At 36.4% G+C, this 12,300-nt stretch overlaps 1 protein-coding gene across 1 annotated transcript in view; it reads right to left on the reverse strand.

Moving 5' to 3' along the window:
- TBC1D12 (TBC1 domain family member 12) overlaps nucleotides 1-12,300 on the reverse strand; it is a 90,539-nt gene that overhangs the window by 26,157 nt on the left and 52,082 nt on the right. The window contains exon 3 of the mRNA XM_081225304.1: nucleotides 202-317. Coding sequence (XP_081081430.1) covers nucleotides 202-317 — 116 coding nt within the window. The remainder of the gene's footprint in view (nucleotides 1-201; nucleotides 318-12,300) is intronic.

Consider the following 12,300-nt stretch of genomic DNA (forward strand, 5'->3'; position numbering starts at 1 on the left):
TTCTAGAAAATATGCATAAATCTTGTAGATCAACAATTCTTCCATATTAGTGTTAGGATTCATCTCTGGGATTAAAAATAATTTTCTCTAACAAACCCATTTCTTTATCTAATTTCTTGGTATCTTTTAAATGAAATAGTAATAAGAAAAATTAAAGTTTAAAATTCAAACAGTGTGCCTGATGATCACTAAAATACTTACGATGGTCGATCCTCAAGAATCAGGGCAGTGGTAGAGAGTGGCTCAAATTCAAAATTCTTTCGTCTTGAAGACTGAGGTGGTGGTTTACAGGTTCTCCCTGTTCGTGCTTCGTATTCCTAGAGTAGACAAAAATATACATATGCAGCAACTAACTTTTCCAATTTGTAGTTTGTATTATTAAATCTGTATCATTAAAGATATTATGCTATAATAAGGTATACAATTCATACAGTAATTTGGTAAAAAGATCAGGTAGACAAAAAAAGTCACTTTTTCCCCCCTGAAGCAATATAAACTATGAATTTATATTATATGTAAAGTATGAAAGTATGTTAAAAGAGGGGAAGATATAAATGTACTAGATTAATTAGGTAATGTTTTAGAAAGATATTCTTGCTTACTTTCTATGGTATCAGTTATCCAAGTCCAGCTTTTAATAATCTATAGCAGATCAGCCTACTTTCTAAACGTTCAAGCCAAGATCAATGATGGAAATCTTGACACAAGAAATAGTTAATCTTGCTGTAATGCTCTGAAGATCTCTCTCAAGGGTGACACTGAACCTCTAATCAAACACTGGTTTTGGATTTCAACCTACTCTGAATCTAACTCCTATAAATCTACCTACTTACTCTAAACTGAAACAATAATTCACCAACATATCTTATCCAAAAATACAGCCAAAGACTGTCAAATACTTCACTAAAATTAAAAGACTGTTACTACAGTATTTTTCTCATTCAATTGAATTGATAATTCTCTTAAAAGAAGGGAAGTTAAATTAACATGATATGTTTTTGGTGAACACATTTAAATTTCTGCATTTGAGCATTTTTTCATAAACGTTCACCAGCTTCTGCTGAAATTTATTTCTAGAAATTTGCAAAAGATCAGTAACAAGATTATGGCTTGTAATTTCCAGAACCCACATTTTCCCCTTTCCAAAAAAAAAAGTCAAGCTAGTGTTTGATCATCTCCAGATAACAAATATATTTGCCATGACATTCTCAACGATTACTCAGTGATTTCATGAGTAGATATGCGAGCCCACCGGCTTCTAGAGAAGACATTAATTTAAATGAAGAAAATTAAATGTACTTAAAGTGGTCAAATGTTTCACTTACTAACTAGCTGCTTTCTTACCATGGCCTATAAATCTTTTAATATTATTATCTCTTCTAACTCAAAGACTGTTTCTCCCTACTGAATCTGACAATTGCAAAATATGAAATGATGATTCCATCCCTCTTAAAAATCTGATAATCTTGTTGAAGATTCATCTTATTTGATATCACGTTAAAAAAGTTTATGTTGTCTTAGTCATTTTCTATAAACTTCAAGCCTACTTTATGGTTCCTGCCACTGTTTATAATGGTTTATACTATTGTTTTACAACTGTCTTTAGTTTTACATCTCCCTTTCCATCTACTAAATCTATGCTGTTAATCTGAGAGTTCCTTTGCATGACTGCACTGGATTTTTAGAGACTTCTTTCTCAAATTATTTAGAACTGTGTATGTTCATTTTTATTAATTCCCATTTCAAAGAACTGCATAGCCTTTCAGTGTCAAAAGCCATGGAGTCACTCATTTCTTTTTCTCTTTTGAAATTTTCTTTCCTAATATCTAGGATATACATGTAATTATGATCAATGTTTCTTTTCTTCATTACAAACTCAAGTATAACAAATCCCCGTTTCTGCTAATGTTTTTCTTATTAAAAACCATAGATGCTAAATACATATGAGGTTTGTTATCACTTAAACAGCACTTTGTTTTCCTACAATTTGACCAGGTCTCACTGCCAGACAGAATGCAATGAATACTATCCAATAAAGCATATTCCATGCAAACAAATGCCAGTACATAGACAGCAAAATAAAACTTCTTTTTCTTTTTGAATTTTATTTATTTTTTTATACAGCAGGTTCTAGTTATCTATTTTATACATATTAGTGTATATATGTCAATCCCAATCTCCCAATTCATCCCACCCCCCAAAACTTCTAAATCAATATATTAATAACAGCTAGCATTTACTGTCACAATGTACCATGCACTGTTTTAAACACTTAACACATTTAATCCTTGAAACAACCTGTGAGGCACCTAAGTCACAGTAGAGGAAACTGAGGCACAAAGATGTGCAGTCACTTGCCAAAGGTCATAAATTGCAGGCGGGGTAGGCTCCAGAGCTTGGCCTTTTAATGATCTATTATCTTACTATGTATTAGCAGACAGTCAAGTAACTATCTATGACAATTTAAAATAATGAAATAGATGAAATCATTCAGTGAGAGGCTGATGGGGAACTTTAAAATGGGAAGATCAAGCTAACAATACCTCAATCACTGATCCATCTAAACATTATTTTAAAAGACCACCAGATAGTATGTGTTTCCTGATGCAATATGAAGTACATAGCATCATTCTTGAAGTATTCTTGCCAAAAGAAGAATCAAACAAATATGATTAAGCCTATAGAACTATACTCTCCAATATGGTAGTCAAAAGAAGTGATAACCAAATAAGTCATATATGCTCAAGTTTACATAGAAAAATATCAAGGAATTTGAACTATAAGGGGTTTTCCTCTGGAGGCTTAGACTAGAAATGAAGTGCATTTGTCTTACTTTAAATTATTCAGTACTGTTTGTTTTTTTTTTTTTTTTCATGGTACACGGGCCTCTCACTGTTGTGGCCTCTCCCGTTGCGGAGCACAGGCTCCGGACGCACAGGCTCAGCGGCCATGGCTCACGGGCCCAGCCGCTCCGCGGCATGTGGGATCTTCCCGGACTGGGGCACGAACCCGCATCCCCTGCATCGGCAGGCGGACTCTCAATCACTGCACCACCAGGGAAGCCCTGTTTGACTTTTCTTACAAGAAATAAAGTAGTTTGTTTGTAACAGAGATTATTTTATAGTCACGGTGGAAAACTCACAAAGATTTTACTGAAGAGTTGGGATCAGAACTGGGGCAAAAATGATAGGTATTAATTACATAGGCAGAAAGGATTGGAAAGAACATGCCAGGGGGAGCAAGCAAAGGCACGGATTAGGGAAACACGTTAATCTCACTGAATATGAAAAAGGATGAGAAATAAAGTATAGGCTAAATTATGGGGCCTTTCACTGGCAAAAATATTTGGAATTCATGATGAACAAAATGGAGAGCCACTGAAAGTCTGAACAAAAAATGAAGTCTTTTATTAAAAATTAACTAAATAAGTACACGTTTAATATGAAAGGTAAGACAAAAGTACATAAATATCATTTATTTATGTATCTACCTTACAAATGAGCTTTATACAGAATTGTCACTCAAATATTTTTCACATGAGAGAGGAAAGAAGTTGTATTCTAGTATTTTCTATCACAGATGCTTAGCATAAAAATGCTTTAAATTTTTAGAGAATAATTATTTTAAAAGCTTAAAACATGATATCAATCCATACTTATCTGAAAGTAGGATAGATTTATACATCTTTAATGACTTAAATATTTGCCAAATAACTTACGGTGCTCTTCTAACGTGATTAAAATTACAAATTATATTAGAAATAGTAAAATATTAATATCAGTACTTTCAAAATTAATCACAAAGTGATATCAAATACATTTAGGCAAATGTATCAGGCCACAGGACTAATATTCCATATATTTAGCTAACTGTGGTCTCTGTTTGATCAAGAGGCTCACAGCACCAATCAGAGACTCCACTTCTCTACTACTCTCAGCTATGCCCTCCCCCATGTGTGGGCTTCATCTGGAGGTTGGCTTGCTGCTCAGAGAAATGACTGTAGCAAAGCCAGTTGTCACATCCTCATAGCATAACTTTCAAAGATCCTCTAGCTGCTCTTCTAATAATAACTCTCACAAAATACAAAGAAAGCATCCTTCCTGGAAGGTCCCAGGAAACACCCCATTCAACACGCAATCACAATGACCTGAAAAATAAGCTTTATCAATGAGTTAAAGTTAATTAGGGCCTATCCCTATAGGTGAGGAAAATCACATAATTCTTAAATGAGTCGAAGGCAATAGAGAGAGAAAATAGTGTTCAAGTTATTGATAAGCAGTTGACATATATAATAAGACTTCATTTAAAAATACAACCAAATAATATCTCATGGGAGAAATTCCTGAAGTCATTTTCACTTTAAATCCATGTGGGTCATGTCATAAAAATCCCCTGTATATTCCTTCCACAGAAGTTTAATAAGGAACAAAAATTTGATAATTTTATAAGTTATAAAGATACTTTACAATATTAAAAAACAATTAGAAATATCATAGTCCAAGGAAATCAGTAAATAATGCTAGCTATAGCAAATCACTGTTTGAAAATATCACATCGATCTACCTCATTTCTTGCCAACAAAGGTCAGTTGTTGTTGTTCGGTTATTTTTTTGGGGGGCCATGTTGCACGGCATGTGTGGTCTTAGTTTCCCAACCAGAAACTGAACCCAGGCCCTCGGCAGTGAAAGCGCACAGTACTAACCTCTGGACCGCCAGGGAATTCCAAAGGTCAATTTTAACTGACTTATTTTCATGAGTTGTTAGGAGCTACCTACCAAAGGTGAAGAGGCATTTAGTTTTTCTTTTAACTAAGGGAACGTATTTTTATGGGGTATTGTAATGAAGCCTGTTTATTTTTTTAATTTAACTTATTCTTCATCTTCCACTCAAAATACTATTCTATGGAATGTTTACTTAAACTGGGGTAACTAGAACAGAAGATGAAACCAGCGCTAGGGGCAGGCTGGCAAATATCTGTAGGATAATTTATTCTAGTTACTGTAAGAAAATTTGAGTCAAACAGGCAATTAATTCTAAGTCTGATCAAAAGATGGTAGGCAATTGCTGTCATCTCCACAAGCATAAAGTAGAAAAAATTACTCACAATTCCAAGGCAAAGAAATACTGGATTCACATAAACGAAAAAGATGTTTTTCCTCAAAATAATCTCTTTGAAAAGAGAAAGCACATTTGCTTAACAACATCTCATTTTATGGGTGCTTTCTCTCTATTAATTTGAACAGCAAAGCACTATTTGGAGAAGGTGCATTATCCTGAAACTATCTCAGTCAACACTAGTTTGGAAGGTGATTTTTTTTTTATAATTTTTAAAAACAAATTTATTTATTTTATTTATTTATTTTTGGCTGCACTGGGTCTTGGTGGCTGCGCACAGGCTTTCTCTAGTTGTGGCAAGTGGGGGCTACTCTTTGTTGCGCTGCGCGGGCTTCTCACGGCTATGACTTCTTGTTGCAGAGCATGGGCTCTAGGCGCGGTGGCTTTAGTAGTTGTGGCACGCGGGCTCACTAGTTGTGGCTTGCGGGCTCTAGAGCACAGGCTCAGTAGTGTGGTGCACGGGCTTGGTTGCTCCGTGGCATGTGGGATCTTCCTGGACCAGGGCTCAAACCCATGTCCCCTGTATTGGCAGGCAGATTCTTAACCACTGCACCACCAGGGAAGTCCCTGGAAGGTGATTTTTTTTTAATAGGTTTTTTTTTTTTTTTTTTTTTTGCCGTACGCGGGCCTCTCACTGTTGTGGTCTCTCCCATTGCGGAGCACAGGCTCCGGATGCACAGGCTCAGCAGCCATGGCTCATGGGCCCAGCCACTCCGCGGCATGTGGGATCTTCCCAGACCGGGGCACAAATCCGTGTCCCCTTCATCAGCAGGCAGACTCTCAACCACTGCGCCACCAGGGAAGGCCCTGGAAGGTGATTTTTTTTTTAATAGTTTTTTTTGTTGTGGCTTTGTTAAATTGGAGAAGGAAAGGAAGAAAATGGACACAAAGTAATGAAGGATTCCCGGAGGTATAACCATTCAATTGCAAACTATCATAAAGAGCCTTTTAAACATTACCTTAAAGAACAATACAGTAAGGGATTAGGTTGTAGAGATCATAATTTTATACTTATAGAATAAAAGAAAAAAAGTAATGCATCTGGAAACCTCTGGCTTGAGACAAAATTTTAGTAACAAGATAACACACTTAAAAAGCACTATATCTCCTACAACTTTGACGAAAGTGAAGATGATGTGCTCTGGGGTTAAAGACCACAAAAGTGGTCAGTGATGCTGAACATACTGACATCAAAGATGTATGCAAACAGATCTGAATAAAATGACACTATTTCTTAATACATTATTATATATGTGAATTGAATATGTAATTAGAAACAAGTAAGTATTTGGTTTTCATCTACATTCCTAAAACTAATATATACATGTTGGACAAAAACATTCTTCAGAAAGATAGGTAGATTCCCACTTGGTGGACTGGGTAATTCATACCAACTTTCTTGCTGAAAACAACCTCTGGGATCCCAAAGGGGTAACAAACAAGGTGAGCCTATCGATCATCCCATTATTATGCATGGGGGCAGTTCTGGACATCCAGTGCAGAAAGGGAAAACTTGAAGAAAGCCTGGCTGTTAGTTGGAATGGTCAAGGGGGGCCAGAATTTGTGGGCCAGAGTAGCAGAAAAGCACTCCATTGAGAAAGAGCTCCAGAAATCTGCACAGGAGTCCTCTTGAGTCTTTAGCTGAATACCAAACTGCACATGTGTAAGGCAAAACACTACAAGGCTGGGGAAAAAACAACTTCCGGGGAAAGAACAATTACTGTGGATGGTAAGCAAAACAGTTTCCAGAGCTCACCCATGGCTGAGAAGTATTCATATTCCCACCAACCAGAATGGAAAGTCTTCACTGAATACATAAAAAATTCAGGAGAGACCTGAATGTTCAGACTCACCTGAAACTATGCAAGTCAGAAGACAATGGAAAAACCTTTAAATCGCTGGAAGAAAAAAAATAATAAGATAATGGGGGGAAAAGCCTGTTGATTTAGGATCCTATACCAAAAAGATACATCTATCTTTGAAAAACAAAAGCACAATAAAAATGTTTTCAGACAAACAAAACCTGAGTGAATCTGTTGTCAGTGGACCTGCTCTATATTTTAAAGGAAATCTTTCAGGCAGAAAGAATACATCACATGAAAACATGAATCTTCACAAAGAAATAAAAAGCACCAAAAACAGTAAATATGGAAAACATTTTAGAAAAGACATAAATAGAGACAAAAATATAAAAGTCATTTTTAAAAGGATATCTGACTACTTAAAGCAAAAATAATACCAGTGTACTGAGGGGCTTACAGCACAAAATCAGAAGGGAGGTAAAGGCAGTATACTGTTGTAAGGTTATCACATTATGCTCAAAGTGGTATAACATTATTTGAGCATAGATTGTGATAAAGATAAATATCATAAGCCCTACTGCAGCAGTTCTCAACAGTGTCCCAGAGATGGTTTCATGAGGTTTGCAAAGTCAAAACTATAGTCCTAATAGTGATAATAGTCTGTCAATGTGTTGACATCAGCACTAATTTTGCTAAAGCAATACTGAATAAAACTGTTGATGCCCTAGCACAAATCAAGGCAGAGACACCAAACTGTACTACTAATCACTGTGTTCTTCATGACATGCACTCATAGTTTAAAAAAAAGGGGGGGAGGGGAAAGGGATGGCCAACTTCACTTTTTAAGTGAATTAATAAATATTTCATCCTTTCAGTTTTAATTCTGGGTACAGTAGTAATTGACAGACAATCCCCATAAACAAGAACTCTTTGAGATCGTTCATACCCAGAATCCAAAGCAGTTGTAAAAATAAAACGTTTGAGAACTGTTGGCCAAGAGCAACCACTGAAAAACTAAAACAAAGGTATATTGAATAAGCTAACAGTGGAGATAAAATGGAGTACTAAAAAACTCATTTAATCCAAAAGAGGGCAGGAAATGAGATAAAAAGAAACAAAGACCAGATGGGACAATTTGAAAAGAAATAGCAAGATAGTAAATTTAAAACAAGTCATACCAATAAATGACACTCCATTTAAAAAGAAGAGAGTATTAGATTGCCTACATAGACCCAAATATATGCTACATACAAAAAAAAAACACTTTAAATATGAAGATGGATAAAAAGTAAATGGATAGAAGAATAAATATCATGTAAGCACTAAGTGAAAGCAAGCTTCAGTGGCTAAATTAAATTAAGACAAAAACTGCATAATAAGAACCATTACCAGGGCAAAAAAGACATTACATTAATGGTAAAAAGGTCGATTCATCTAGAAGACATAAATACGAAGCTTCAAAACAAAAAGAGAAAAAAAAGAGCAAAAGGAGAAATAGCCAAGTAGATTATGGTGGACACTTTATTACTCCTCTCTCAGTAATTCACAGAACAAATAGAAAATCAGCAAAATTATACAAGACTTGAACAACACTATTATCTAACATGACCTAATTGACATTTATACAACACTAACCCAACATCAGCAGAATATACACATTCTTTTCAAGGACACAAGGAACATTCCCTAAGACAAGCTAGATCTAGGACATAAAATAAGTCTCAATATAGTGAAAAAGACTAAAATTTCATAATGTATACTGTATGAGCATAATGGAATTAAATTAGAAATTATTTACAGAAACATCTGGGAAAATTCTAAAATATTTGAAAATTAAAACAACACACTTCCAAAGAATCATGACAAAAGAAATAACAGAGAAAACATTTTGAATTGAATGAAAATGAAAATTCTGAAACTTGTAAAATGCAGCTAAAGCATAGTTAGAGAGAAATGTATAGCTTAATCCACATATTAAAAAGATAAAAGGTCTAAAATCAATGATCCACCTTAAAAAACTAGAAAAAACAAATTCGAACCAAGAGGAAAGTAAATAATAAAGACCAAAAATAAATGAGCTAGAAACAGAGAAAGAGGTAAAAATCAGTGAAACAAAAGAGGTACACGTTTTTAAAGATCAGTAAAACTGATAACTTCTGGCAAAACTGATCAAGAAAAAAAGAAGACACAAATTACTAAAATCAGGAATGTATGAGAGATAATCTGTATCCATATCACATAACCAGTAGACATTAAAAGGATAAAAAGAGAATATTATTAACAATTTTTTCCAATAAATCCAACAACAGAGGTGAAATGTAAAAATCTCTTAAAAGACATAAGTTAACCAAGTCTGACTCAAGAAAAAATAGAAACAAAAATAAACTCAAAATGGGTTAAAGACCTAAATGTAAGGCCAGACACTATAAAACTCTTGGAGGAAAACATAGGTAGAACACTCTATGACATAAATCACAGCAAGATCCTTTTTGACCCACCTCCTAGAGAAATGGAAATAAGAACTAAAATAAACAAATGGGACCTAATGAAACTTAAAAGCTTCTGCACAGCAAAGGAAACCATAAACAAGACGAAAAGACAACCCTCAGAATGGGAGAAAATATTTGCAAATGAAGCAACTGACAAAGGATTAATCTCCAAAATTTACAAGCAGCTCATGCAGCTCAGTATCAAAAAAACAAACAACCCAATCCAAAAATGGGCAGAAGACCTAAACAGACATTTCTCCAAAGAACATATACAGATTGACAAAAAACACATGAAAGGATGCTCAACATCACTAACCATAAGAGAAATGTAAATCAAAACTACAATGAGGGGGCTTCCCTGGTGGCACAGTGGTTGAGAGTCCGCCTGCCGATGCAGGGGACACGGGTTTGTGCCCCGGTCCGGGAAGATCCCACATGCTGCGGAGCAGCTGGGCCCGTGAGCCAGGCCGCTGAGCCTGCGCGTCCGGAGCCTGTGCTCCGCAATGGGAGAGGCCACAACAGTGAGAGGCCTGCATACCACACACAAAAAAACACAAACAAACAAACAAACCAAACAAACAAAAAACCACAATGAGGTATCACCTCACACAGGTCAGAATGGCCATCATCAACAAATCTAGAAACAATAAATGCTGGAGAGGGTGCAGAGAAAAGGGAACCCTCCTGCACTGTTGGTGAGAATGTAAATTGACAGCCACTATGGAGAACACTATGGAGGTTCCTTAAAAAACTAAAAATAGAACTACCATATGACTGAGCAATCGCACTCCTGGGCATATACCCTAAGAAAACCATAATTCAAAAAGATACATGGGGGCTTCCCTGGTGGCGCAGTGGTTGAGAGTCTGCATGCCGATGCAGGGGACGCGGGTTCGTGCCCCTGTCCAGGAAGATCCCACATGTCGCGGAGTGGCTGGGCCCGTGAGCCATGGCTGCTGAGCCCGCGCGTCCGGAGCCTGTGCTCCGCAACAGTGAGAGGCCCACGTACCACAAAAATAAAAAAAAAAAAATTTGAAAAAAAAAAAAAAAAAAAAAAAAAAAAAAAAAAGATACATGTACCACGATGTTCATTGTAGCACAGTTTACAATAGCCAGGTCATGGAAACAACCTAAATGTCCATCGACAGATGAATGGATAAAGAAGATGTGGCACATATATACAATGGAATATTACTCAGCCATAAAAAGGAACAAAATTGAGTTACTTGAAGTGAGGTGGATGGACCTAGAGTCTGTCATACAGAGTGAAGTAAGTCAGAAAGAGAAAAACAAATACCATATGCTAACACATATATATGGAATCTAAAAGAACAGTATTGATGAACCTAGTGGTAGGGCAGGAATAAAGATGCAGATGTAGAGAACAGACTTGAGGATGCAGGGGGGGAATGGGAAGCTAGGACGAAGTGAGAGAGCAGCATTGACATATATACACTACCAAATGTGACATGGATGGCTAGTGGGCAGATCAACTCGACGCTTTGTGATGACCTAGAGGGAGGGCTGGGATAGGGAGGGTGGGAAGGAGGCTCAAGAGGGAGGGGATATGGGGATATATGTATACATATAGCTGATTCACTTTGTTGTACAGCAGAAACTAACACAACATTGTAAAGCATTTATACTCCAATAAAGATGTGCGAAAAAAAAAGAAAAAATAGAAAATGTCATACCCCTATATCAATTAAAATAGTAAATTTATAATTAAAAACCTATTCAACAGTAACAACGAAAACCCCTGCATATTCTTTTTTTAAAAAAATATTTATTTATTTATTTGGCTACACCGGGTCTTAGTTGTGGCAGGCAGGAGCTTCGTTGTAGCATGCAGTATCTTTTTTTTTTTTAGTTGCAGCATGTGGGATCTTCAGGATCTTCATTGCAGTATGCGGGATCTACTTTCCTGCTCAGGGATCAAAATTGGGCCCTCTCCATTAGGAGTGCAGAGTCTTAACCACTGGACCACCAGGGAAGTCTCCCCTGCATACTTGGTTTATGTCAGTAATTCTCAACTGGGGTAGGGAATATGTGGCTGCATCTAGAGACATTTTTGGTTGCCACAACTGTGAGGGGATACTACTGGCATCTACTGCGCAGAGGCCAGGGATGCTGCTAAATCCTTCACTGCACAGGAAGGGCCCCCAAGAACAAAAATTACAAGACCTAAAATATCAGTAGCACTGAGGTTGAGAAATCTTGGCTTAGATAATTTCACTGCCAAGTTTCATCAAACATTTAAGGAAGAAAAAATACTAATTCTACACAAATTCTTTTAGAATGGAGATGAAGAAAAAAACTCTCAATTCATTCAATGATTTCAGCATTATTCCAATACCAAAATCAGACAAAGATATTAAAAGAAAATTACAGACCAATATCTCAAATGAAAATGGAAGCAAAAATCCTTAACAAAGTATTAGCATTTCAACTTCTGTTTTCTGCTCCAGCACGTAAGAAGCTTAAAAGTTGCCAACCCATTCCAATAAGTAAAAAGCTGAACAAACTAAAAAAATCAACAACTCTTCTTAGATTCCTCAGAGAAATGAGGTCACAGGGCAAACTGCTGCCCCAAAATTAGAGAAATAGACAGGTGGATGTAGAGAATCACAACTTACCAGAGCAGAAACCTATGAAGAAACCTCTGTGGGAATCAATGCCAGGGTAGGAAAACCTGCACTGTAATTGACAAATTGCTAGAGGCTCAATGTCAACAGGTCTGAGCGCTAAGACTCCAAGAGATCCCAGACCCACATACTTTTGCAAGTTTTACCTCCAGGAACTCTATCAGGTACTCACAGTGCATGTCAGAGAAAAATCTCCTTGTGCTTCCAGCAGTAGGAGGGGGAAAAGGAACTTTTTTAAAAAAAGATTTA

Source organism: Mesoplodon bidens (genome assembly GCF_964165515.1).
Source record: "Mesoplodon bidens genome assembly, chromosome: 1".
NCBI classification, from domain to species: domain Eukaryota; kingdom Metazoa; phylum Chordata; class Mammalia; order Artiodactyla; family Ziphiidae; genus Mesoplodon; species Mesoplodon bidens.